The 22,285-nt window shown below is 35.3% G+C and overlaps 1 protein-coding gene across 9 annotated transcripts in view; it reads left to right on the top strand.

The window, feature by feature from the left end:
* BBS9 (Bardet-Biedl syndrome 9) overlaps positions 1–22,285 on the top strand; it is a 326,477-nt gene that overhangs the window by 88,248 nt on the left and 215,944 nt on the right. For all 9 annotated transcript variants that reach the window (XM_075493494.1, XM_075493495.1, XM_075493493.1 and 6 more), the window contains 3 exons: positions 1,918–2,013; positions 6,719–6,891; positions 9,062–9,214. In XM_075493494.1, coding sequence (XP_075349609.1) covers positions 1,918–2,013; positions 6,719–6,891; positions 9,062–9,214 — 422 coding nt within the window. The remainder of the gene's footprint in view (positions 1–1,917; positions 2,014–6,718; positions 6,892–9,061; positions 9,215–22,285) is intronic.

Here is a 22,285-nt window from a genome sequence, read left to right as displayed (position 1 = left end):
TTTAAAAAAAGATAAGCAGGGCAATGCAAAATTGGTAAATGTTGTATGTAAGGGGTACAGTTGCTTTGGAGGAAGATTTGTGGAGTTTTTGATATATTGGTCTGGAGCTGATCTTATTTAATGATGTCATTAGCCTTTTGGAGCAAAAAGAAGACATGTACTTAGTGATATTTTCTGATGCGCAAACCTGAGCTACGTCTTATATTCAGGAGAATATTAAAATAGTATGAAGGAGGAATTAGATGCCATTTAGAACCAAAAAAAGAAGAATAAAATTGAGTACTATGAAGTGTAACATTATGAAAATAATTTCTGCTTTAATAATGTGCTCATAATTTGGAAGAGAGAGAGGAGGTGGAAGTTACCACAGGAATACTCTGTGGCACAATATAGTCCAATCATAAGCAAACAAATAAGAACTGAGGGTGCATTAGACAAAATGTTTCCACGCAGGAGACTAATATCATGTTACTATGCACTGGCACACTGAGTGCTGGTTGCTGATATTAAATAAAAATTAATTCAAACTCAAAAGTGTAGAAAAAGGCTATGAATGTTATCTAGGGATTTGAAGAGGAGAATTAAAAGAAAGTGACTCATTCAGCTTAATAAAACACAGGCAAAAAAAGGGAATACAGTTGCCTTCAGTAAATATTTTGTGGCTGTATCATGGATCTAGATGATCATATTAGCACAAGAAGAAATGAATAAACAGAGCTTATATAAAGTGGTTGTGAATAAGTTCAGTCTGGCAGTGATTAAGTTTCTCAACTTCAGAGGACTAAGGTTCTGGAACAGTTTTCTGAGAGCTGTATGGGCCAACAACTTTAATATGATATTTTTAAGGTGGAGCTGCATCTCTTTTTGAAAAGCTTATATAGTACATTTGTCTGAGAGCAGTGGAGTAGGCATGGTTGGGTGTTTTGGTAGCATGATTTTCTTCCCCTTGAGGGTAAATATACCTTTTCTCTTAAACGGGTGTGCTGTGTAGTACTTACTTGAACCAGAGAAACTTTTTTTCAAAGGTCTACATTTTGGGGTTTTAAGCATAGCCTTCCATTATGGCTAAGCAATAATGCTTTCAAAATAGAGCATTATATTTTATTTTTAACCTAGGGATGCATTGTTGAAAATATAACACAAATCATAGGCCTAATGTGTTCCAGAAGAAGGTATTAAAGTCTTCTGATTTCTGTTCATCCCATTTTCAGTCATGGAGGGGGGGGGGAAGGCATGCTGTTTATGATGTGATCTGTGAAAGAACTTTGGATTCTTGGTGTTCTCAATAAAAATTGTATCTCTTCTACTCCCTGTTTTGCCTTATTTTTAGGGGAAGGTTGGGAGGAGAGGTGAAATGGAGTAGTTTTGAAAATATGGTACTCTAAAATTGAGCCTTTTAACCTGGTATGATCCACTACATGGAATGAAAAGAAAGGTGGGCATGCATGGACTTTGCAGAGTAGCTAGTTTTAGCAGGCTAGATGTTTGTTGTGCTCTGTGCTGAAAGCTGAAAAGAGAGCGCGCTTAAACATTTTCATGATAAGTTCTGCATAATTTTTGTGTGAATATCTGAATTAAAAGTGACGTTGCATCCAGTACAAGGTCTTTGGGCTGTACACTAATCACAATTCTTTTTAGATGGTACAGACTGAACCTCTGAGAAATCTACCTTTTGTTTCCAGGCTGGGGAAGAACAACAGTGTGTGTGGCTCGGCTTCCACCTGTGAATGAAGGGAGGGTATAGCAAACTACTGCTGATGTTCTTTACTTCTGAGCCCTAAGAAGGGGAGTGGTCTCACTCAGATTGCCTTTCCTAAATTGCTCGTGCAAAGGTTGATATGGTCCTGGCTATGGCTTTGAGGTTTGTTGAATACCAGTGTCAAATTATAGAAAACTGTATTTAACTTTCTCTTTCAGACTTTGTTGATCCGTCTGAGGATGATCAGGCAAATGTTCTGGCATTTCAGTTTTTAACTGGTTCAAAAACCACTCTTCTTGCTTCAAAAACATCACGTAAGTGCTATTAGTATTAATGTAAAAGAGGCCTGATCATCAGTTAATATATGTACAAAATGAAAATGTGGATCATACAAAGAAGGGTAATCACTGTGTGAGAATTAATAGTTTCAAAGGGTTAACTGACCGTTTCTTATCCCCTCTCGAGTATCTAATTATGTTAAGGCACAAAATTTTATAACAAAACAAAAAAATGGTACTCAAAATATAGTACACTACAGTGACAATTCTCTGAATAAATTGGATTTTCTTCAAGTTTTTAACTATGTTTTTATTCATGAATTAATACTGTCATTATAATAATGGAATAAACCCTCTTTTCCTCAAAGGTATTTCAACACCTGTGTTTGGAAGTAGTCATCTACTGGGATTTTTTGAAAGGGATTAAAAAGCAGGCTTCTAACTCTCCACTGACTTTTAGTAATCCTTGACTTTAATTGGGCATCAGACCCTACTTACTTGCTTCTCTACATCTAAGTAAATGCCTGTCTCTATCTTTAGGTGCCTGTATATCTTTGTAAGTATAGGATTATAGATTCAATATCCTTCCTATTATGTTTACAGTATGTATGAACATGCATGTAGATATACTGTTACCTGGTCCAGCGTCTCTTATGTAGGGCAGTTTGTGAATTAAGCAGTCATGTTCCAATCACCTGTGAGTTTGTGCTCTTTAAAAAAGAGTGGTTCTCTTCATTTTGGAGAGTTTATGGTCTTGCCCTGTACAACTACTCAACTCGCTAAACTCTTTCTTGGCATGTGCATTGGAACCAGATCAGTTCAATTGTGTTTAGCATTTTCCATGCCAGCAGAGCACAAAGTCTTCGTTTAATAGAGCAGACTAACGAAAAGCTAGAATACCTATTGCTCATTGCAGTGAGTTCAAATGGAACACTGTGTGAATGCTTTATGAAAACTGTTTTGAGTTAGAAATCAGAATCTAGTTTGCTGATGTGAAATTCTTTCAACGCAAGAATAATCTGCCTCACTGTTTTCAAAAATCAGTATTCATGATGGGTTATATAAATATTGGTGGTGTCAGCTGTGAGCTATGAGATAATATTTAATACCTTTTCTAATGGAATCAAATGTGTTAAAAACAGAAACCATCTGGAGACTAACTTTCATTGTACCAAGAATCACTTTACATTTCTAAGGTTCAAATCCATTTGTATTGGTTTGTGTATACGTTATTTGCATGCTGTTTTATTGTTAGTTTGTTTTTAATATTTGTTTAAATAGTAGATCTTAAACAGTTTAAATAACTAGACATGCAGTGATAGTTTCTAAAAACTAAAGAATTTAAGGATTTATAAATAACTATTTTTTCTGGATTACAATTTAAATCTTTCATTGGGACTTTGTTTTGCATAGTTGCTAAATCTGATGCTGTGTAAGGGACAAATTTGTGTCTATGTAATGAGTGTATTTTAGCTTCTAGTGGGGCTATAACTTTTAATTCCCCCACTCCAACCCTCAAGCTTTTCCTCTCAGGTTTGTTTATTCACTAGCTAGGAATGACGCTTGCAGTCTTACTATAAACTTTCCCACACTGCTTTAGTTGTGAAGTTCACTTTACAAAGGAGATTCAAAATACCTGTTTCTCTTAGAGTGACTACTCGTTTATTCTGTCTTGGAATCCTTACTTTAGAAAACAAATGAGTTGTTTGATGCCACCTTCTATGTTAGCAGCCTGTTTCCAACATCCACTTTGTGCATTGGATTGAATTGGTTACAGAATTTCTTAGGGGGGTTTGCTTATTTGAAATGTTAGCTAAATAAAACTTATTTAAAAATAAATTTTGTAAAAGGTCTGATACTCAAGCATAATTCAGAATATTTTTATGAACAGAGACTATCCATAATGCAAAAGCATTGTTTGGTAGAATTTCATGGTACTAAAATGCTTGTGGTTGAGTGGACAGATCTTCTATGGAACTAATGATTGCAGATGAAATGATGTATTATTTGGGAGGTCCTTATTCTGCCATGTAATTTAACACTGAGTTTATACTTTGTAAAAGTGCTTATGAAACATTATCATTGTGGAAATGTTCTTAAAAAAGAAAATTGTATGTGTAGAGAAATAGGGACTAGAAGTAATGGTGTTTCAGAAAATTAAAAAAGTTCATTGGGGCTGATCAATCCTTGTTTCTGGTTTTCCATGAAGGAATTTAATTTTGGACAATGGAAGAAGACATCTTTTTCCATATCCCTTATCAAATGGACCTTAGGTTCTGAATGGGAAGAACTGCATGTAGGAATGAAAGTCTCCAGGTTCAGCTGGGTTTCACTGCTGAAGCTGCAAACATGAATGACATCTGTTGTCATGTTTGTTTTTAATTGTATTAGCTAACCCATTTTGAACGGTGTAGTAATTGAAGATGTTACTTCAGCCTGTCAAGAGGACTGCTGCAAAGAAGCCCAGCCTGCAGTTCATTTTGACAGTTAATACATATTAAAAAGAAGCTTGCCCCATGTGGATTAAGGTTTTAAGGTTTTTCTTCTGAAATTTTTTAAAACTGTCTTTTAATCAAAGTGTAAAGAAGGCTTGACTGCTAATTGTGGCTGGTTTTTTTTTTTCTGCTGATGCAGGCTTCCTAGCTGAGAAGTGAACTGAATCTTCTAGACTTCCTTCAGATAACCTACTGGCAGGGCAACCATTCTTAATGCAGGTTGTGCTAGTTGGACAACCTGCTGTAGTGTTAAAAGCCTTTGTAACCTATGTAACCTATTGGTGCTCCTCACTCTGCTGCTTTTCTGTTTGAGAATTTTCTGAAAATCTATTGTAATTTTCTGTAACAGAACTTATTTTAACAAAAAGCTAACACAAGTTGGTTAACTATTATAAAAGCACAGGATGAGCAGAAGCACAGCTATTTCTTTATTTTTTTCATTGTATTTCTGTTTAAAGCATGTGTTTAGTACAACTAAAGATTCTCAGTTTCATACAGTTTCTGAATCTAATTTGTCTTTTTTGAGAGCTGGAAGATCATGTAAAGCAAATGACTGCAATGCTCTCTGCTCAGGCCATGGTAAAATTTGATTGTGTTTGTATTGACCAACAAACAACGTATGGAACCTAAATATGCATTTTGGAGGAAATTAGTTTTATCCATTTTAAACCATTAATGTATTAGATATGTCAATTATAAATGGAATGACTGTTGATTTGGCCTGAAAACATCTGAGCTAATTTCCCTCAAGGAAAAATCACTTAAGGCAAAGTATGATGATACATCAAACTAAGTCCAGCCATTACATTGTGTTTAAAAAATGGATATTAGGTTGAATGTTATCTTTAGCAGATGGTGTTCTTTTCTTTAACAGGCATGTTTTTAAATAAAACTTGCTTCTTTCCTGTTACACTGTAAACAGAATTTGTCATTCTCTATTCAGTGAAATACGTATCCTGGGAATGATGCCAGTGGTAATGTCAAACAATCTTGAATTACTAATGTTGAGAAAATGTTAAATAAGTACGTTCAAGTTCTAAAGAATTCTGGTTAATTTGATTTACTGTGAACCTTGTTAACAAGGGCAAAACCCCCCCTATTTTGTATCAAACCCCAGCAACTCTTTTTCCTCATAGCTGCATTTCTATCTATCCTTTTGGATAAGGTATTGGTAGATAGGTAATGAAAAGAAATAAGGAACTGTTGTTTGAAAGTGTTTATTTTGGGAAAAAAAGAATTAAAATGCTGCTATGATTTTCCACAATGTTTTCCTTTCAACATTTAGTTAATTCTGATTTCCTGGAAACTGAAAAGAGGGTTATACAAATGTGGACTGGAAACAACAGAAATAAAATCTCATCCCACTAGCTTGATAAGTTGAAATTCACTAAAATGTGATAAGTTAAATGAATTTGCTGGGACAGATAACACTGGCTAACAGGATGTGTTTTTTCACTTCAGTTTATATTAACACTGTCATTTCTACACTAAGCCATTTTTACAAAGCCATAGTGTGTAGATGGATAAAAATCACCTTCTACTAATATTAGCTGCATCTAGAGTGAAGCATAGCCCTATCAAAACTGAATATTGTTGTCTATGACTAGTTAGAGTAATACTTTTCCTACTAGAAGATATCCTAGGAAGTGGAGATGTAATAAAAATTATACTGAGTGTATTATCTAAGAACTCAATAACCATTTCCAAAAGACATCCAAGATTTTAGGTGGATTGGAGTTGGTTTGTTGCCACTGTTATCAGATGCTTAGGATGCTGTGGTTCTGTCATGGTCCAAAGTGAATTGAGCCTTATTCTGCCTCCAACCCTCAGAAAAGCTCACTAAGGTTTTGTTATGGCAGAGAATTGCAGACAGCCTGTCATTATGACTTAATATAATCCAGTAATTCTCTTGTTTCCTTATTATGGTAGTTCTTCGTAGCTTTTTGTTCCTCATGAACAGGCCCATGCTCTGAAGTAAGTAGTTCTGAAGTAATAAATACTTTAATTTTGTGCTACAAAATTGCCTGTTAAAGTTAGGATGAAAGAGAGAGTATTTAGGACTGCCATCAATAAAATACAAGTATTTCTTTAACACTAGTGAACATGTATCTTTTATGAAAATCTCATATAGACTTTTCATACAGTTAGCAAGTTAAATTTGTGTGTTATCTAAACTATGCTGTATAGTCAATGTATGTGGCTTAAATGTGTGTTTATTAGTCTTGCATTTGGTCTTCTTTTCAAAGAACGATATAGGATCCAGAGTGATCAGTTAGAAGACCTTTGGCTGATAACAAAAGAGCTCACACTTCGACTTGAAGAACATTTCAAGAAACAAAACTGCAAAGATTTTGCATGTACCTTTTCAGGTTCAATTCCCCTGCAAGAATATTTTGAACTAATTGATCGACATTTTGAGGTATGTTACATAATATGTGAATCATTAATGTTCTGCTAGTTTAAAAATTGTTTGTATGTTAGTACTACAATTAGTCAGATTATAACTATAAGTATCACAGGCCTTTGGCTTTCAGAAAATGGAAAGTTGCATCTAAGATAGTGCTGGAAAACATGTCATAATTTAGTTTTTGACATATTGAGTATTCCTTTCCTCTGAAACAGCCCTTGTGATTAGCAGAGCACAAGAAGTAGCTAGTGTGCAGTCTGCAAATGATACAAATTATGGTACTAGTATTTGCCCTTCTGCTCACTGCCTGTATAGAAGCCATGGGTTCTTCATTCACTAACGTCATGTTAATTGTAAAATTGTTTCTAAAATTTGTCCTTAGCTTTAGGCTATTTTACTTTTCTGTAATAATGAAGCCATGAGCTTTTTTTTTTTTTTTCTTTTTCCTGAATCATCCTGGTAATTATATAAAAAGTCCCTTCAGATTTCAAAAAACTGAATGCCCTTGTAGAAGTAGCATTGGAAGCTCAAGGAAGTTTACCAGACCAGATGCAAAATAAATGTAATTACTTTTTCCTATTTGGTCATGCATGTGACAATAAAAAATCTCCAATAGTTCAGTTAGCTTGTAGAATACCTAAGAAAATAAAATATATGCACTCCCTCCCCCTGCCTTTTCAGTAAAAAAAGAGAATAGCTATTGGAAAATTTCTATTAAACTCATGTAATGGGCGAAAGTGGCAACATATGTATGTAAGAGTGAGAAATACTATTGGATGTTCTTTCATGCTGCCAAATTTTCTGTGAGATGGAGCCATCACCACACAGTGGAAGTTCTAGTTGGGATTCTCTGAGAATTTTTTTAGGGAGTCAGCCTAGATCCAGGTCTATCTCTCAAGCTCATGAGTAGTTAATCTGTTAGTCTTTCAACTAATTTGAAATTCAAAAAGTTTGGGGGTTTTTTAGTGTTTTTTTTAATAGTAGAAATACCTTAAACATAGGCTTCATTAGATTGTATCACAAGCTTAAATACGCTGAAGTTTGAAATATAAGTGTGATTGCTGGAATGCTAATTTAGGATCTAATTATGTTGCAGCTGGCTATTTTGAAGTTTCTGAAATTTTACAATAACTATCTAGTCTAAAAATTATCAGATGATCTATCAAGGGGATCCTAATGCTCTCATCCCTGTTAGTTTCAACACACTCTTTTTGGAAAGCTTGGGAGAATATTACCTGATGTCCCTTTTTTCCTCCTACTTCTAGAAAAGCTGTATAGTGTTTCTTTTTCTCTTAGCTTCCCTGAACTGTCCTTCCTAATCAGGTACTGACAGAATGGTACGTTTGCTTATTTTTAAAAATAATCTGTTTTCTAAATTTAAGAAACTTAATTTTTCTGCTCATTTTGGGGCAGTTTAAAATGGATGTGTGTCATAATGCTGACATCTGGACAGCTGCATGTCTTAATGCTTCTTCTGGTAACTTCTGCTAGTTACAGCATGGCAGCTGTACAGAGGAGTCCTAGCTTTTTGAAAGACTCACCTTTATTGATTGATTTTTGTGTTAAAGGCATATACTGGAGAATAGTAAGGTGATTAAAAGATAAAATAAGAATTGTTATTATCTGGGCATTTGATGCACAATGTTGTTTAAAGTTTTGTGAAAATTTCCAGAAAGTTTGTTGCTATAGCTGATCAGTACATACAAAAGGAAAAAGGATTTCACTTCAGAAAAAGACAGTCATTCAAACAGTGCAGAATTTAGTACTTCTATTCGTGCTTGAGGGAATAACAATTTACTTTCTACTACAATGAATATCAAGTCCAATACACTGTGTGTATGTGTCATAAATAGCACACCAAACCAAGGAGAAGCCTTGAGATCCTGATAGTGAAATTTCAATCTTCTTATTAGGCTTCTTGATGAGATATTTATGTGTTTTTCACAGATTATTGTGGCTGTTGACAATTAGTTTTGATTTCAGTGGCAAATGATAATTCTTGAAAATGTTAATAAGCTTCACGAGGAGTGTAGAATATGAAACTGGTATAAATGACATTATCATTTTTGAATAACACACACTCTCCCAAAAATTTTACTATCATTCTCCCATTTCATTTGGAATGTGCATACATAATGTATATGACCCTTAACCTGAATTCTTGAAAACCCTTAAATTGCAGCTACGTTTGAATGCTGAAAAGTTTCAGGAGCTTTTATCTGAAAGAGCTGTACAGTTTCGAGCTATTGAGCGGCGATTGCTGACACGATTCAAAGACAAAACTCCTGCTCCTCTTCAACATCTGGACACCTTGCTAGAAGGAACATTCAGAGAGGTCAGTACAGTTTGATTATGAGCCTAACCTTTCTTTATGTTGTTGGTAAAACTTAGCTTAAAGCATATAAGCTATGCTTTCCTGGTTACATTTACCATCCAAGAGACCAGGAAGCAGTAATTTGTTTAACCTAATATTCCCTGTAACTTTCCAGATGATTTGCAATAGTTTTATTTAATCTGCGACCACAAAATCTTTACTCCTGGGTCACACCAGCTTGACAGCACATCATTCTTTCCTAACTGATGTTGATAGTGTAAATATTTTATAGTTCATGTGAAAATATTTTATAGTTCATAGCTTGTGTAAATATTTTATGGTACACTGTAAACTGGTGGAATGGTTTGGCTGGTGTAACAGTCACAACAAAATTGTCTGAGGCTGACCATGTCCTTCCTTATGGGGATTTTATGTTCTAATAATTTCAGAATGTGATAGCTGCAGAAGAATAATGTTTTAAAAAAATTCATTCCTAAACCATCCCCATACTGGAAGTACACAAGGAATAAAACAAATTTGCTTCATTTTCCTGACTCAGCCCTGCATTGCTTTAGAATAACCCTTGTTTCATGATGCATCCCCTTTGCTAAGAAGTTACTTCAAGTGCTTTGTGCTTTTCTGTTGGAGTATCTGATTTTACTTTCTAACATGCCTTGTTAGAGAAGCTGAGTTGCAACTAGATTCCTTGCTGGAAAAAACACTTAACTTTATGTGTTGTTGTATATCACAACAATTAAAAACCAGAGGTGTTAAGAAAAAATATTTTTCCTTACTGTTTGCTCTAAGAAAACATTTCTCTAAATTGGAGAAAACTGCCTTTCCATGTATGATTATACATGAGTCAGATTTGCCTTTATTTCAGTCTTTACTGTGAGTGAGTTAACCATGAGATGGTTTAAGTTTGAAAATGGGGATTTTCTGGTTGCTTTAAGAAATACTAGGTATTGTTGTGATAGATGGGTGATTCTTTAACACGTTGAAATGGCATGACTAAATAAGCCCTAAAGATAAACAAAAGTTAGACCCTTGAGTCTGCTTTTGCTGTGTAGAACTTAAACTTAAAAGCAACTGGGATGTGCTTGACAGTTTTCTTATGCAGTTGTTGAATTGAAAGATGAGTTCTGAGAATATGACCTCAACCAGGTAGTTGAAATAGATGGACGTTGCAGAAGCTTATTTTATAAGGACCTTCAAACTAAAATTAGACGGGTGCTTTTCTTAACAATTACTGTTGTAATTTTTTAAATTAGTATTAGTGTAGTTGAAAGGAGAATGAGGAAAAAGATTTCTTTCCAGAGAACAAATGCTTACATTTTCCCACATTTGTTAAAACTTTGTTTTAGGCAAGCTCACATTTTTCTTGGTAGATTTCCTTTTCTTTTGTTTGTGTGAATTCCCTTGCAACAAAGAAATGTTGTTATTGTTAGTACAAGCAAAAGTGTAGTAAAACAGTAATTACCATAGAGACCCCACTGTTGCATATGTTGTTTTGAAAGTGAGAGCTGTGGTAGGATTTAATATTGTCTCTTTGCTATGTGGTTGAAATGAAATTGCTCGATGAAGCATTTCCTATATTAGAAAAGATCTTGTTTTCTTTCTTCAGTATCATCTTCTGTCTTTATCTGAACAAGTATATCTAATGCAAGTAGTTGAAGTATTCAAAATATGGTACACGTGTTTTCAGTAAAGGAATAATGAGGCTGGATAAATATGAACAGTATAAAGTCTCACTCCAAAAATTCTTTTAAGCATGTAGCCTTTTTGACATTGGAATTCATATGATTGTATTTTTGAGAATACTGCTTTCAGAAGAATTGTTCAAACAAGTTGTCTCTATTTTTCCTTTTGGAAAGTTGTCTGTTTTGAGCACCATGGTTGTGTTTAGTAGCTTTCCTAATGCAGAATGCATTCAGTGAAGAATGATGATCCATACCCCATAGACTCTTAGTAGAATGGCTCTTATTTGCTTCAGTGGAATTTGGATTGAACTCTGAATAAGTGATGTAGAAGTTTTAGGGGTTTTTGCAATAAAATAGGTATGATAAATCCCACAATAAAATATTCTTAACTGTTAGAAAAGAAATTGATTTTTATTCTCTTACCATTGTCAAAGAATCTCATCTCCTCCCTTATGTTAAATATTTTTATGATGAGAAAAGAAAAATTTGCATTGTTTTATAGCCTCATTTTTCACCAAAGTAATTGTTATGTACGAAGAAAGGTTTTGTTACTTTTTACATTGGGTTTTGCAGTCAGAAGGGAAATGTATATGTTTGGGTTTTATAGTGTATTCCAAACCTTTTCATCTGGAACAAGAAGGAGTTTCCAGTTAGTATGTGATTTTATTACTCTTTTTAACCCAGAATCTCCAGGACTTGGGCTCTATATGAGTAGCATTCTTAATAGAATAACTATTATAGCTTAGGATTTTTTTAAAATTGAAGCTATAATGATATAACCTCTCCAAATCCACAGGGATATAAAGGTACCTCTTATTGCTTCCCTTATTTCCTTGCATCAGAACAGTTATACAGCAGATATATAACCTTTGTGTGAACAGCCTTTTAAATACAAATCAAATTATGGTGAATATTCAACTCATAGTTTCATTGCCTAGATGTGATACGTACCTATTTTAAACTTACTCTGTACAGTTTCTTTGCTCACCTGCAAATTGTAATGAGTTGCTGAACTGATTCAAATTTTACAGCTGACGGAGATTATAAACGTTAATTTTCAGATTTTCAAGTTCAAGTAAAAGTTGTGTTTGTGTGATATGTTGGAGAATGCACAATGTGTGTCAAACCTATAGATGCCAAAACAGAGAAAATTAATCAAGCTGCATTTGATTCTCGGGTAGAAAGTATTTCTATTTATGAACTAAATTCTTGTATCGCTCCTTGTACCTTACCAACAAGGCAGGATTTATTTAGTGCTACAATAAAATTACTAATGGATTTATTATAAGGAAACTTTAGCCTTATTTTTCATCTTCACAGTAACAGAGAAATGTATAAGCAGGCATCAGTGTGTGCAATGATGAAAAACTTGCTTTTGATTTTATAGTCCTGTTTAATCTGTTCTTCTAGAATTTGTCTTTCTGAAGTATTATTATAGGTCTAAATAGATTTGAATATTAACAACAGTTAACAAATAGTGACATCAGTTGTTCCATTTTGGAAGGAAAAGAAAAGCTGTTATATACGTAGTAGCCTTGTATATTAGAAAAAGGAAATGTTATTATGTTTAGAAATGATTTGTAGGAAGGTGCTATGAAAATAATGGAAAAATCAATTTGCAATAGGTGCTATTTGTATGCCTATGAATTAATTTCTTGATCTCTGGTTAAAAAAATTACCAGTGCAATTGGACATGCTGCTAGGTCTTGTTCTAAGAAAGGAATTTAATTAGATAAATTTAAAAGCAATTGAACAGTAGTTGAGATTGCATAGATGTTTTGTAGTTTAAAGGACTTCAAATACGAAATGAGATTGCAGCAAATTTTATGGTAGCTGTTGTAAACAGCATGTACTTTTTATAATGCTCACCTATTAGAGACATGTTATTGCTTGAAAGTGTAATTTAATGATCTTTAATCTCTACAGTGTGTTTTCTGTCATATTAAAAAAAAATCATAGATTGGCAGTAGCTGCAGGTGTTTGCCCTGGAATTATAATTTTCATGCATTTACTCTTGGCATACATTATTTGGGTTTCCAGGTACCAGCTGGAATTATCAAGTGTCATAAAAATCAGATGGTTCAATTTCTTATTTCAACCCACATGGATTTTATCCTAGTGAATCTAAGCAATACTAGCTGTGTCTAGTTGTAAGCTGTGTTTAACCATGTTTAGAAGACTACTGCAGTTACATCCTTTTAGGGAAAGAGGAGGAAGGGTGAATTTGAAACGTGGTGTGGAGTTCTCCCAGGGCACTAACTGTTGCTTAACCAATTTTAGGTAATTAAATCATGAATCTGAGACAAGATTGAACAGTTCAAGTTTACAAAAAAATGTAATGACAAAGCAATTGCTTCTATGTTGCATTGTATTACAATAAAAGGTAGCAAAATTAAGACAAGTCATAAAGCAAACACATTTGTCCTATATCCCCACACTTCCATCATATGTAGTGAGCATAGCTCCGTTCCTATTCTTTGATGCCACTATTGCATAGTACCTCAGGTTTCCCCATATTCTGAGGCTTCTTCATCCCCACCCTGTAAAACCACTAACTTGCTTGTGTTTTCTAATACTGACACCTCAACTTTTACCCATGGCCCTAGCACCCCCCTGGCAGTTGCTTATTTGTGCACTGTCAAGCCAGTGCACTAGTGCTGACTGGCAGTAGCCACCTAACCAGACAAGATGGATGATGTCCCCTGTCTCAGTAGAAATACTAACAGTGTCTCTCCCCTCCCAGTCTGCTAATTTAAAAAATATATAGAGGAACTTAATGTTTCTGGATCTTCATGTCACTAAAATTTTGTGTGGTCATTGGAAATGACAGTTATTAGGAATGGACTGACAGAATAAGTCTGACAAATGGTCAGCGCAGTTGCATAACCTTAGACATGTAGGCTTAATAACTACATGTTCTACAACAGTGGGTCTTTATTTTTCATTGGTGATATATTTTAGCTTTTCTTTCTTTAAGGTACTTTATAAATTTGAGAGCATCTTGCCATTAGTAAGAGGACCCAACACTTTTCTAAACAGAACTGCTAGAATTAATTGATGCTGCAAGTTTATTCCCTTTATTTACTCCTAATTCAGCTATTCTGTTATGGTCATTTTATTTATATCATTATTAAATAACCTGTCTCACAGAAATACGTGGCTGTAAGCAGCAATAAAGTGACTTTCAACGTAATTTTCAGATCTTGCTCTGTAAACAACTAGAAGTTGTCTAGTTCATTCTGCTGTCTTTAGTATATGATTTGTATTTATCTTGGCTGGTCTTGGTCTTGCATCTTGTGAGTTCTGCATAGGAATTGCAGCTTGAAGAGATTCACACGCATAGGAATTTTTTTCACTTAGAAACTGTTTGAAACAAGGGAAAAAGTATTCATATAGTCTTTCAGATTTCAAGAGGTGTTTATAGGTTACTGTTTACAGGGAATAGGAATAAACACAATTCCTACAGATTTTTGTCAGTGTAATCTCCCTCATCTGTTCTCCCTTCAGCATTCCTATATTGTTTATCTTGTTCATATAGCTAGCAGCACTGGAAAGTAAGTGTAGCATTTCACCATCAGTCTGTTACAAGTTGTCAACAAACACAATTGCTTCCAGGTAGAGATACCATGGCTCCTCATTTAGAGTAAGGAAGGCAATTCCATCAGGAGGATCCATTTTAATTCTTTACACAGCAGTAAACTGTGTAGGAATTTGTTGCCTGTGACTGAGAAAGCTTTATCCACATGTAAGGGTAGCCATTTTCCCTGAGGTCTGTGATCCGAGCTGTCCCTCACATATACAGCCCTGGATGTTAGTTGGGGATCTTGAGCATTCGGTAGAGACTTCTGGAGAAAACCATGAATTTTGCAAAGGGTTTGGAAGTCAAATGTCCCTAAATGAATGCACTGGTTCTTTTAATTAGTAATGTCACAGGAGTTGCCCTTTCTCTTTCATACGACAGTTTTGAAGAAAGGTGCTTCTAGTACTTTCAGAACTTCATGAACTTCATTACCAACTGTTTCTTTGTTGTAGCCTAATTTAAACAGAAAGATGGACTATTTCATGTTTTTGGGATGGAGTTTAAGCAGTTGTGCCAGAATTAATGCTAGCTGCTAAAAGTTAGGACTGGCCCACAGTTTCATGCCACAGCACAGGATTGGTATTTAGGTGTCCTTACGTTTGCTCCTTGTTTATGGATAACTTTTCTTGCAACTGGTTTGATCCTTGTGGAGCCCTTCAATCACATGTTATTTTCAGAGTGACATTGAGTAGCCGTACTACATGACAGGATCTATTCTAGTCTTGAAAGTTGACATGTAAATAATCAAATCTAAAGCTAACTTTGTAGCATTCTTTTTCTCAAAGAAAGAAAAAAAAATTAGGGCAACACCTGATTAAAGCATGTAGGTTCTGACTTGCAGCTTTGTTTAAGTTTACTCTAAAATACACACACAAAAAGAACATTCAGCTCATGCTAAAGTGTTAACTAATGTTTTTTTAGAAAAGCATCCAAAAAGAGAAAGCTATGATACAATAAACTTTCAAAGTTAAACGTATGGAGAAAAAGCACATCTTTTGTATCCCTGGACATAATTTAGGAGGCCACGGGAAGTGCACTAAATATTTATGTTTCTTGAGGTTTCAGCAGAATGTGCAATTAATCTGAATTTTGAACAGAACTTAAAGGAACTTAGAATCCCTTTGAGCACATCTTACTTAACAAGACAATTGTGGGGAATTTTCACCCTAGTGCTGTTGATCATGCATGTTATGTCTCTCTTTCATTGTGGTTTGTGATCAAGCAAGAGTGTTGAAACCTTGTCAAGCAGTATTTTAAGTATTAAAGTACTGTGTGCCAGTTCTTGTCCATTTTATAGTCCATTTGACACTAGCAGGCAAAATTAGTTTTGGGTGTAAATCATTATCACAACTGAGATAACTAGTTGATTCTGAATCATATCTTCTGAATCATATGATTTCCTCTCTGAAATTTTGGCACTTCAAATGAAAACCAATATTCCAATTAACAGTTGACAAATATCTAAATGTAAGCATATTTTGTCCTTCTTGTTTAACGCTTTTGATCAGTTTTCAGAGCAGATCTTTAGCTGAGTTAAACCACCATTATTCCAGAGAGCCTAGTTTATAAGACATGGGGTTCTGGCCCAGTGTTTATGGGCTTGCCTTTATGCCTGGGGACATTGTCATGCTTCTGCTTCGCCTGCGTTCAACATCAGCTAGATGTGAATGTGATGCCATCTGGAAGCTTTGCACCTGTGTCAAAGCTGAACAAAACCCATACAAATACACCTTCTTCATAGCACTGCACTAATGTAGTTATGTGGCTCCTAGTTGGAGGTGGTTCACGATGTCCTGTCTTTCAGCTGGTGTGGAACAATTCTGTGACTGTCCGCACCCTTCCCTGCAGATCTGTTCTAACATTTTGCTGTGCTGTTGGGTGCTGTGACAAGCAGAATTGCAGGTGCTCTCTGTCTTTGGTCTCTAGGCATGTGCTCTAGGTTCGATCTTGTATCTGATATCTCTCTTGCTCAGAGTTTCCTGGAGTCCAGTTAACTCGAACTGGTGACAGCTCTTCCAGCTTTGTCCAGTTCCAGATACTGAATTTTGCCACTACTGAAGGTATGTGTGTTTGACACTTAGAGTAAATTATAATTAAATTCTGCGAAGGAATTTTTAAATGTGCATGTGCACGTGCATTTTGTTGTTAGACAGCATGAAAAATACAGCTGTGTGGAAAACAGAGCCACCCTAATTGGAAGGTTCTAACTTATTTTCATGTCTTCAGCAAAAGATTTGGATCTTGTCACTGCCTTTTGAAAGGAAGCATAATCTCCCCTCTTTCCCTCTGTTTGTTTGTTTCCCATTTTTCTCTGCTCTCAGAATAAGATTCCCCCAACCATCAAATGACACCCTCCCATTTGATTTTTGGGTCTGTTATTTGTGGGACTTGGTTGCAGACTCACATGATTGAACTGACTTCCCTATAGTCAGGTTTTTTTTTTTAGGGAACTGGAAATACTCTAGGTTGGTAATCCTTGGTGGTTTCAGGCTGTTAGATGGAGTAATTTCTTTTGATAGTTCCAGAATGATTTCAGCACAAAGATGAAGAGTATATCAAAGTCAAATGCCTTTGCCCTCCTTAGATATAGGTAATTTATAGGCAGTAGTACAAAAGGATATATGTTTGTGTACGTGTGAACATGCATATATATGTGTACCTACACATAATTTATCATATCTTCATTTTAGTCTTCAGAATTGTTCCTGAATGTCTTTTCAGAATTGTATATCTTAAGAGCCAGAATTTTACCTCTGTGATAGTTGATACCAACAGGTCCAGCACCTAATATACTAAAGAAAAAAACATCTTCCCATTTCTCTCCTTACCTCATTTCTATCTACTGATTGGTTCTTTATTTAAAGAGCCAGCTAGGCTCTTTATTTCTAATCTGTAATCTACTACATAGGTGTAATATGAAATAAGTATGGGCATTACAATTTTTTAAGTAAACATAATTTTCTAATCTTTTGAAAGCATAAATACTGTTCTTTGCATTATTTTAACACTTGCAGTGTGTGGAGCACTTCTCTCATTGGTGGTTTGTGGTCAGTGGCAAATAAAACTCATTATGTTCTATTCACTAAAACACATGGAGTGTCATTAAAGGTCCATTAACTCTTTGTTCAAGCCCCTTAACTCCTTTCTTTGCTTATTAATCAGTTGATAAAAATCTCAAAAGTGATCATTAATGATTGAGTATTCTCTCTAGAGTCGCACTTATGACACGCATGGCCTCAGGAACTCAACATTTTGGGAACCATTCATTACTTTATTAGTAAGGACTTTTACCTCAAAGCAAAACCATTAGGGTTTATCATGCATGACTCAAAGGCTATATATCACACCCGCTCCTGTAATAGTCATTTTCCCCAGATAATGTCAGTGAGAACTACACCCATAGTATGAATTAGCTCTTTTTGGCTTGAATAAATATGCTGTTCTTTGGAGGAGTTAAATATAACTTCTCTTGTTTTATTGCTGTTTCTGCTAGATGTAGTTTTTTTCATAGCCACTAAAAGTAGCTTAGTAGCTATTACATATAATTAAAATTCTCTATTTTACTGGTGTTCAAATAGTCTTATGTTTCTGTTTCTCTAAGACTTATTTAGTTTTAACAGTGGAATACTTACAATGTCATCAAAGCCCCTTTTTATTAGAAGATGTATTCAAAAAATGTCTGAAAGTAGTTAGCTGTACTTGGGAAGCATATATTAAGATTGCTGGCACAACTCTTCTGTATTTTGGTCTGTGGTAGCAATTACTTGCTCCAGTGTGGGACAGTCTTCACTTCAGGTCAGCCTGTTTGTGGGACAAATAGGTAAAATTGCTCTTATCTTCAGTAAGGGTTTTTTGTGGAGGGAGTTAGATGCATGTAAAAGCTGGAAACAATACAGCCATCACAAGAGAGAGAGGTTGGAAGTAAAATGTCCGTGTGTGTGCGTGTGTGTGTGTGTGTGTAGGTATGGCACAAAATGCCTCAACTGGGTTCTGCTGGACTGCATTCAGTCTGACCTATTTCCACAAAGGAGGGTTTCAGCTACACTGTGCTGTGTCATACAGCCTTATCTACTGAATAACTCCCCTTGAACCTGTGATAGCCAGGTTTGAGCAGCCATTGCTCCATTCAAATCACTAAAGGACCAACGGTGTGATTTTATTTATTTTTTTTTTTCCCCACTCCACCCTGGGTGCAGTTCCCACTTTAGAGCTGTTGCACCAATGTGACCTATCAGAGGGTTCCCCAAACTTTGATTCAGTCCTCAGGGGTACAGGCAGATTGTACCCTCTGGTGCATAAAGGCAATGGCAGGAAGTGATTTATGTCACTTCTTCTGATGGAAATGTTCTTTGGCACTTCTTGTGACATTTATTTCATTGGCTAATGCCTTTTTGAAGGGGAAAAAATAATATTCCTTTGTAGGGGTAGATTTTGTATCCTCAGTGTAACATGAGCTCACCAGACTGTATATGAGGGCTTTCTGTAGGGACTGAAAGAACCTGTGTGCATTTGAATGAGTGAAAATGGAACCAGTTGGCTACAATTCCCCGAAGAAAGGAATACTGATAAGTCTTATTTCTTTATCAGATATGACATTTCTTTCAATCTGAAATACCAGATACCTGTGCTGAAGCTTAAATCATTGACAGGCTCTTTGACTGGGAGAACTCTACTCCATAGGCAAGAGAGGAAGTGCTATGCAATAGTGTAATCAAAACTTGAATAAAAAAATTGATAACTGTCTTCATAGAAGGATGGAAAACACTATTATTTCATGCTCCCTAGAAAGTTTTCTATATCAGCCCTGTAATTATGCAGTACAAAAGCATTTCAGGCATAAAAGCTATGCAGCTGAGAACAACTAGTGAGCGTACATGGTGGAAGATACAATGGTTACTTTGCGAGTTTGGATACATGATCTTTGTGAAATTGCTCATTTTAATTGAGTAGTCCAGATGTGATGAATTAAGTGAATATTAAATTATTATCAGTTTTGGTTAATTTCTGCATGCAGTACTAAGAACATTTTGGGGGGCTTCTATTTTAATAGTCTGCTTTTGGGTGGCTGCTATACTTGTTTTACCAGCATGTACATGGATGCTGTGTCTTCAGGTAGCTGAAATAACATTGAACTAGATAATTTTCTGGTGTAAGTTCATGATACGTGATACTGATTTCTTTGATGTACAATAGATGATAATTTTGCATTGTGGTTGGATGGCAAGTATATGTTGGTTTCAAATGCATGCCGAATAAATATTTCAGAGACTTTGACACTCGGATTCAGTGAAATGCTTGGGTTCGTGTCGACTTATATGTTCATTATGCCAACAACTAAATAAGGGGGAGAGCTATGTAAGTCATGTAATTTAATAGCATTTTATGCCAAACTGATTTCAAACAAAATAAGACCACCTCTTCCCCCCCCCCAACCACCTGGGAAATAAATATTTGAGGGCCAAATTAACTAAATTATTTACTCATCTAATGCTTGCAGATCTTGGTGTGAATTGGGTGTCCAAGTGGATTTGGTTACTGTTGTATCTTTACTGTAAACCCAGCAACACCAAGCTGTTTTGTCTGCTAACTTAATCTAAAATCATTTTACATCAGTCTCTACAACTACTTATTTCCATTAAGATATAGAGAATGAGCATCTAAATCACTGTACTGTTGATCTTGGGTACTCTTACAGGTGTGACATTTAATTTAGTCACTGATGATGGCTGACCCAAAAGGACTTGTATAGACCACTGATGTACCCTATAGATCAATGTCAGAGGTGGGAAGAGACCTCAGGTCACGAGTCCCCTGCTCTGCCTAGTACACCTAATACTGCTTACATATTTGTTATACACTCCTGATCAGCTGAGGTAGGATTCCGCTTGGTATTACTTACCAGAGGTAGTATAGTAGTGGACTGTGGATTCCTGAAGAAAAAAAAATTTCAAAAATAGTATAGACACTTCATTAAAAAAAAAAAAGTTTCTTTGTGTGTACGTTCCTCGCAGTCAGCTCAGAGCTGCTGCTCTAGCCACTACCTCTCTGAGGAAAAATGTAACTTGTGTGGTCATTCTCCCAATTTAGATCTTTTTAATAAAAGGTACAGTTTATGTTGGAGCTAAACTATTGGTTGAATCTGTAAATTGACAAAAACAAAAGGGAAAAGATCTTTCTTCTCCATTTCTCCTTGCCAGTTGGCATCTCAAGAGGTCTTTTTTATGTTTCAGTTGTGCTTAACTGCTAACTTCCACACAGTAGGTATTTCTACATTGTGAAGCCTTTAATTATTCTGTTGTGGATAATTTAAACCAGTATGAAAAGGAAAAAGGTGGTTAATGCAGGAAAAGCAGGAAAAGTTGGTGTAATGAACTGAGGGGGTCAGAAGTCAGGAAGGAAGAAGACAGTAATGATGAGTATCGTAACTACAGAGGTATTATTTTAAGGCTTTTATTAAATAGAATGTTCTACCCATTCGGCTTGCCTTGAGTTCTTTGACAAAGTTTTGTGGCTCCCAATTTCTTTAAAACAAGAAATTGCCAATATTAAAACACATTGGCAATTTGTTACGGATACAGACTTGGTATTATGTAGACATCTTAATTTTAAGTATTTGCTTGAGTCCCTTGTTGGATGGACGACCAGGACGCTGAAATGTTGAGGTGGCAGGTTTTGACTGTGACAGCTGTAATCCTTATTTTTCCAGAAAGCCTTTTGCTCAACCTAGAAAACATTATGTATGGATGCCGAAGACTCTACTTGCCAGGCTAAATTCCTGTAACATGGGAAGGAGAAGTGGAGAAAAAGACATTATATTACAGGAACTGGTTTTTTAATGGTATTTTTAAAGGAATCATTCCATTTCCCTTTAGGAAATTTGAAAGTATTTGGTATGGATAACATAATTTTTATCTTGTTCATTGTTTATACTCTTAAGGCCAATCTGCTTAGAAAAAGCAACACCTATTAAAGGGCTTTGAATTCAGAGTCTTTCATGTTACAATGTGTCTATTTACTGCTGTCAGTAGGCTCGTAATATATTTAGCTTGAAGAGGTTAACAAGCATACCTTGGAGTGTTACTTTTATTTTCTGTTCTGTGACACTTAGCAAAATCCCATTATACAATTGAGTAGTATTATAATGTTAAAATGTTAATTTGTTCTGCATTCCATTAAAATTGGATTTTTTTCTTGTGCATTGGCCCATGCGTTTTGTATAAAACCTATAATTTAAACACTACACCATAGAAATGCCCTAAATTAGTAACCTTTTGCCTTTGCTACCTTAATTACATCTCATTATTTAGTACTTAAAGATCAACCTCTAGCCATTGGTTAAATATTTGCTAGCTAATTAGATTTGTCATGTTAAAGAAAACAGTAGCCCTTGCCTCTGTTTTAATTTGAATGGGGTTTCAGAGTTTTGAGAAAATTCCATGCTTTGCTGGAGGAAAAGTAAACTTCTTGCATTTTTCTTATTTTTTCATTTCTCCTTAATGAGCATTTCATTGTGCATTAGCTGTCTCTTACATTTGAACAGGCAACTGAAAGTCTGTCTTAAAATAAGTGTTTTCAAAAACACTGTTGTGTTTCAGTATATTCTATGTCTTCTGGCTATATTTATTCCTTTTAGCTTTTATAAGCATCTGATACACTCATTTTCTTCTCTCTTTTTATTGTGGAAACAAATATGAAGCAGATTACTTGTTGGCTACTAATAGCTATCTTTCAGATTTTTACCTCCTTTTGGGAAGAAGTCTGTATTGGTTGATCAGAAACACAGGGAATATGATTCATTAAAACATCTGTTGA

This window comes from Mycteria americana, chromosome 2 (genome assembly GCF_035582795.1).
Source record: "Mycteria americana isolate JAX WOST 10 ecotype Jacksonville Zoo and Gardens chromosome 2, USCA_MyAme_1.0, whole genome shotgun sequence".
Lineage (NCBI taxonomy): Eukaryota > Metazoa > Chordata > Aves > Ciconiiformes > Ciconiidae > Mycteria > Mycteria americana.
The sequence above is the reverse complement of the archived record's forward strand: the minus strand, read 5'-3'. Positions and strand labels throughout refer to the sequence as shown.